The sequence below is a fragment of the Porites lutea genome, chromosome 1 (genome assembly GCF_958299795.1).
Source record: "Porites lutea chromosome 1, jaPorLute2.1, whole genome shotgun sequence".
In the NCBI taxonomy this organism is placed as follows: domain Eukaryota; kingdom Metazoa; phylum Cnidaria; class Anthozoa; order Scleractinia; family Poritidae; genus Porites; species Porites lutea.
Window position 1 is genome coordinate 40,233,438 of NC_133201.1, and position 6,557 is coordinate 40,239,994.

General features: G+C 37.2%; 1 protein-coding gene across 1 annotated transcript in view; it reads right to left on the reverse strand.

Moving 5' to 3' along the window:
- LOC140938544 (GPN-loop GTPase 2-like) overlaps positions 1–5,696 on the reverse strand; it is a 7,612-nt gene extending 1,916 nt beyond the window's left edge. Inside the window, exons 1-3 of the mRNA XM_073388034.1 lie at positions 5,223–5,696; positions 2,869–3,025; positions 846–1,006 (exon numbers count right to left, since the gene is read on the reverse strand). Coding sequence (XP_073244135.1) covers positions 846–1,006; positions 2,869–3,025; positions 5,223–5,618 — 714 coding nt within the window. The 5' untranslated portion in view covers positions 5,619–5,696. The remainder of the gene's footprint in view (positions 1–845; positions 1,007–2,868; positions 3,026–5,222) is intronic.
- Between the last annotated feature and the right edge of the window lie 861 nt (positions 5,697–6,557).

Genomic DNA, 6,557 nt, shown 5'->3' on the forward strand with positions numbered 1-6,557 from the left:
TAAAAAGGCCATTTTACAGTTATGGATGGAAGTGAGGCTGGAGCTGACCTTGTTTTGATACAAACCTTCCCATTTTATTATGTAAATCAAGTTATTCTTATGCTAACTAGTATTTTTAAAGGACAATTTCCATAACAAAGCAAAAGAGGTTTGTGTCAAAACAAGGTCACCGACAGCCTCACATTCACCTTAAGGCTAAGGTACTAAGTCCACAACTGTAAAATGGTTCATTCTCAACCTACTATAACTAAGAAGTGACAAGGTAAAGGTAAAGATTTTTCTTCCAATCGAAGTACAGTGCAATTAACCTTCCAGCTAAATTACAGGCAATCCACTCTAATAATCAAAAACAAAATAATTCAAATAAAACATAACAAGATGAAAAACCCCAACTTGCAGAGGTCAACCAGTTGGCTATTTAAAAGCAAGCATGGCCGAGAATATGAATTCCGGACAACCGAGAAAAAAATCCAGGCAGTAGTCAGAGCATAACTTGATTCCGGGAGCCCTGGGTTGCGAGTGTGCAATGATGAGAGAATGAAAGAGAAGCACTGATGACCCCTAAGCCATTATGCATTCTTAAGTGTAATCTTTTTCCAGAGTAATTTGCCAAGCGTTATATATCTAAAGACTAACTGCCGAACTGAATAGTGATGCACCAATGCTTAGTTGGACAGTCAGTATATTGAAGACTACACTCATATAAGTTAGCAAATGCTCAAATAGCAAGAAGGAAGCCTCTTCTCTATTTTGTTTGTTTTGTTGTTGTTGTTGGTTATTTATTTATTTTTTGCCAATCACTCCTTCTTTATAACAAGGATTATTAAGGTGAAAGTTTTCCTTACCTGGACATCCAGTGTTTTAAAAGACACAAGGCCATAATCTTCCACTAAGCTGACTAAAGCCTCATTTAGCTTTTTGTATTTCTGTGAAAAAGGATCATCCTTGATGTGCTCCAAGAGAAAATTTAAGTCTAGAACTTCCGTGTAAAAGTCCAGGTTAAATGCTACAAAAAAAATAGAAACACATTACTACTATAAGAGGTGAGACTTCAAAGACTGAAATGGGAATGACTGAAAGCAAATTAGTAAAAGGGAGTGAATGGGAGTGGTTTGAGAGTAACTTGCACAATTAAGTCTCAACACTCCTGAGCCTTGCATTTTACTGTTTAATTAGACATAAAGGCCACAAATAAAGGAAATGATTATCAAAGATAACATGTCCTGATTATTAAACAAATTCTCCTTATTACTACAACAGAAAATGCAAGGAGACGAGTCAGAGAATATACTAGTACCATGCTGATAAGAAGTCACTGTATTTCAAGAGCCAGAAGTTTTACTGAGTTGGTATTGCTTTCTTGGAGTTTTAAGGATATTTAGAACGTAATTTACTGAAAACAACCAAAGGGCAGTGTGATTGACACCAGGGGATGTTAAACAAAATTTTACTGTTAAAATTTCCCATTAACATCCCCAATAATCAATAATAGTCCTTTTTTCGGATGATTATACTTTTTTCTGGGAAGCTGCCCACATACCCATCCCCTAAGCCAATGTTAACGCTTACTTCTCACTTAGGGCAAAATGTTGGCTTAAGGAAGGGGTAGGTGGGCAGTTTCCCAGAAACATATAATGATCCCTTTTTTGTGCTGAAAATTATTGTTCATGAATACAAGAACCAATGATACACTGTACAGCCTTGACCTAAATAAAACAATAATTATCCATATACGGTGTATAACAGCAGGAAGGTACAGTAAGTGTTGTACCAGCTGAAATTTGAAAATACTCTAAATGAAGGGTTGACAACTGATCTTGCCTTTTCTGGAGTTTATGAATATAAATTCACTTTAGAAAAATTAAAGGAAGGCTAACTCCATAAAAAAAAAAATGTGTTTTCAATGCTTTTATTAAGTGGTTGTAGTGAATGTGAAACTGAGTACTATAATCTTAAGCATGTTAGTAAAATCGCAAAAATGAATGAAAGAGGTATCTTCTTATTTTCAAGAACAAAATTACTGCTTATTACGTATTTAAGGCAGTGTTGAAAGTGATCTTTGATATTCACCTTCTATTTCAAAATGAAATTCAGATTAACATAATGGTTGTATATGAACCAACCTTTGATTCTAAATTTCCTATCACTCCCAACCATAGTACTTAATAATTTTCAGTTATTTTCATTTTGTTATTACATTAAATAGACTTGGGGAATGTAGCTTGCCTAAGAAAGGAAGGGGGAGCCGAGAGCCAAACTCAACTGAATCAAATGCGCAGGAGCTTGCAGGCTATCCATGATAACTCTGTGAGCAGCAACCATGACCAGGCAAGGTTGTCTGTACTGAATTAAACAGTGGAAACTAAGATCTTTACTAGTTTGCCATGCCAAGAGGGATGGGCAGGCAAGGGATAAAATCAGCTACAATTGCCCAGTAGCAAGAAACAAACACAGAATGACTTGAAATAGGGAACCATGCTGTAAACAAAGTAAAGCACCTGCACACAATACCCTAGACAGCCCACACACTAACCCTGGGGGTGAGCTATTGTGTTTTAATAATCATAGCTTAAATTTAATTAATTTAGGCACAACATTTAGGAAATATCATTGTGGATAATGCTGTCCATTTCCTTTTGTGCCCCAAACCATCATTATTTGTAAAAACGAGTTATAATTAGGATTAGCAGACAAAGGAAACTGCAATTCAAATATGGTCAAAACAATTCAACCTGAATTTCACGTTAAGGTACAACAATTGACTGTTATTTATTCTTTTCTGTGACTCTCCCATACAAATATAAAGTGAAGGATCACTGCACACATCACCTACATTGTTTTAATACTTAAAGTGGAAAATTATTTTACCTAGCTTTCCATACTGCTCCACCAAGTCAATCTTGGAGAGGACATTGACATGAGGCAGTTCAATATGAATCATAGTGGACAGTGAGGTCAGAAGCACAGAAATAAACTTTGTAGGATCACTACAGTGATGTGCATCAACAAGATGAACTGCAGCTAGCTGAAAGAAAAAATATACTAATAATAGAACGGCAGCATGCAGCCATCACTGCAAAATGAAAACTGCTGCTTCTAAGTCCTAGGTTTATACATCTGGGCCGGGTTGTTCAAAGCTGGGTTAAGATAACCCAGGGTTAGTGCAAAAACTGAATTCACATATGAACGCTTAAAAAGAACATTCAGTTTAATTCTTTTTACATATAATTTGTTAACTGAATGCTCTAAACATAATTGAGAAATTTATCCTGGAAAATACTTTGGAACAAAAGAAAAAGGAACCCAGATTAAAATTTAATCCTGGGTTAGTGCTAATCCGCCTCCAAACAACTGGGTCCTGAGGTTTAGAGTGATTATAAACAGAGGGCAGGGAACCATATTCCCAGTCGTCCAGTCGTCCCAGATGACTACAATCTCGTATGGACGATTAAGATAACTTCAACAGTAGCCCTTCAGAAGAGTGAGGTTTTTGCTCAACCACAAAATCTTTTCAAAACGATCCAAAACTTCTTATATGATTTTATACATTTTCCCTGTGTTCCGATTACTTCTTATCCACTTAAAACTTTTAGAATATTGGAGAATAGCAAGCAGCTTTTGTCTACAATAAAATATATTGAAGTTTGGGCACCATCCTTGATGGTGCAGTATTATCTGTGAAACTATCGCAGACTCAGCTTTTTTTTTTTTTTTATGAATTACTGCATTCAGAGGCCATTCGTAAAAAAAGTGACAGCACTCATCAAGATAAGGCATTTTTTTAGAAGGCGTTTATTTGGGAAAAAAAAAGTGAAGCAGAAACTGGTGACTTATACGCATTAAGATCAGATATTTTTTAGAAGGAGTTTCACTGCCTTCAAGGGAAAAAAGGTGACGCAGGAGCCACTGCCTTAAATGAAGAAAAACGTAAGCGCACGGTCTTGCCTTCATGGTAAACTGACCGAACATGGCTACTTGTAAAACTTAAATAAATCATGTTTAGCCTAGGCTTGTAGCCTCTTGTACTTAACAGTTTAGTTAAAACCCTTTCTTAGTTACTATAAAGGAAATAAAATGCTAATCAATAAATGATCAAGTTGCACACAATTTTTTCTCCATTCTTTTATATAATTCTGGACTTTTGTCCAGGCAACCCAAATTGTAACCAGGCAAGTATGCCATCAGGGTTACTTGCCCGACTGACGACTCTGAGAAAAAATGAATATGGACCCCTGTAGGGGCATCCTGGAATATATGAGGGGGATGGGAACAGAAAAAGTGCTTCAAAACAAGCTAAACCAGTGCTGATCAAAATACCTTTTGCATTTAATGAGTTTTAATTAAGCTTCTAAGTGTTATAATAAATTGAATTCATTTCATACATTTTGAGGGGGGCCTTTATCCCAGGAAAAGCCTTATTATCAGATGTATTATTTTGTTCACGGGTAGTTTGGCTTAAAGTTCTTACATCCTTACCCCTAATTAGTACTCAGAGGGCTATCTTGTTTTCTTTGTCATTTCATGATGTGTAGTCGCAGGTTTTATACTGCATTACACATTTCTGAGAAATATCTCTCCTGTGCTACACAAATTTCCCAGTTTCCCTATAGCCAGCAAAGTTTACCCTACAACAAACCTTAATAATTTATTACGTTGAGCATTAATTGACCCATGCCTAAGTTTGTAATTCCCCACCTACCCCACCCTCCCCCCTCTCACCCCCAGTGAAGAAATTTTATGAAGGATAGATTTCTCAAGTTTTTAGAACTGAATTCCAGATTTACTGAGGGGAAGTAGAAGAAAAGTAAAAATTTCTGAGGATTCCAGAGTTTCTGAGGGGAAGGGGACAAGTGGTAGAAAAGTTACATTTCTTGAAAGATGTTAAACACATCAAGCACATTTTCTGAGGGGGTACAAAAGAGAGAGTCTCCAGATTCAGATGTCCTCCTCATAAAGTAGGAGGGCAAAATAAAAAAAAATATACAATTTCCTTCACTTACCCTAAGGTCACAAATGTACACCTCTGTAATTATTGCACTAAAATCTTGGTTATCGTTGTAAACAGATGTCTCTGTAGGTTCTCTGTTGATAATAAAGCAGCTATCCTATCCTATCCTATCCTATCCTTCAGAGGTTGGCATCTCTGGTATTGGGTGCCCTCGAATGTCCTCCTCGAAAAGTAGTAGGGCAAAATAAAAAAAAAGACAATTTCCTTTACTTACCCTAAAGTCCCACTTTTCCAACTGTCTGACCACATTTCTTACCGACTGATGATGAGTATAAAGTTCCACTTGACCAGGGCAATCAAATAGAAAGTAATGTCCCTTCAGTTCTTTTAGTTTCGACTCCAACCAGTCAATATTCTTCTCAAGATATTCAATACAGTATATAAGTCCACCGTTGGGGCCCAGTTTAAGATTTTCCATGACATCTTCCAGTGTTATAAGAGTCGAAATATCCACAGAACATTTATAGTACAATATTTCGTTCGCAGGATCCAAGTTTATTACTGCAACTTTTCGCCCTAGGCTGGTCAAGAACTCGCACATTCCAGCACAAAATGTACTTTTACCAGAACCTGGAGGACCAATTACAATTTGGCCGAATGAGGGCATCATAAAAGGTCACTAAATAAGAGAAAACGATGCAATAATTATCCCTTCCTTGAAAAGTCTACCTCGTCCGCCATTTTGTCTTCTTTTAGTGCCCAGTACTTTTTTGCGGTTGATTCCAGTCTTCTCGCAAATCAGCGGGGGCATGAAAATCGGACAGCTGATCTGTATTCTTTTACATTTTCACAATATCCTTTATTTCTCTAAGTTACCGTAAAATTCCGAAAATAAGCCCAGGGGCTTATATTTTTCAAAGGCCCTTTTTGAGGGGCTTATTTTTGGAGGGGCTTATATTCGGAGGGGCTTATCTACGGAGCGAAATTTGCGTTTCAAAATCGATTGGGCTAGACTTAAAGTTGGAAGTAAATTTACCATTTTTGCTTTGTTTTACTTTGTATTTGAGGGCAATTTTCCAAGTACAAGCCCCCGGGGGGCTTATATTTGGAGGGGCGATTTAACGGAGGGTTTTTTGCGTTACCGGTTTAGGGGGCTTATTTTTGGAGGGGCTTATACATGGAGGGGCTTATTTTCGGAATTTTACGGTATCAAAATAAACAAAAAAAGGAAAGATAAAAGGAAGTGACCGCCTCCGACCGTCCGTCCGCACCACAAAGATGCCAATGTAAAATAACTCAGTCATCAGGTATGGCAACCCAAAATTAGTTTGGCGGGAAATTTCATAGAACCCGCGTCACGACTAAAAAATGAAAAAAGGCGAAAACGGAAGCGGAAATTGTTTCTTTATCCGTGTTGTCTCCAGTATTGAGCTTAGATTAATTGTCATGCCCACAAATTTGGAATAATTATAGAGAAAAAATAAAGTGGTCCAGGTCTATGTCTCAGTGTCTTTAACAAAGCAAGCGGGCGGTCCTAAGGGAGGGTTCAGCTTGCCAATCAATACACAGAATATTTCCTTTATTTCGCTTTCTTTTGGAACGGCGGTAG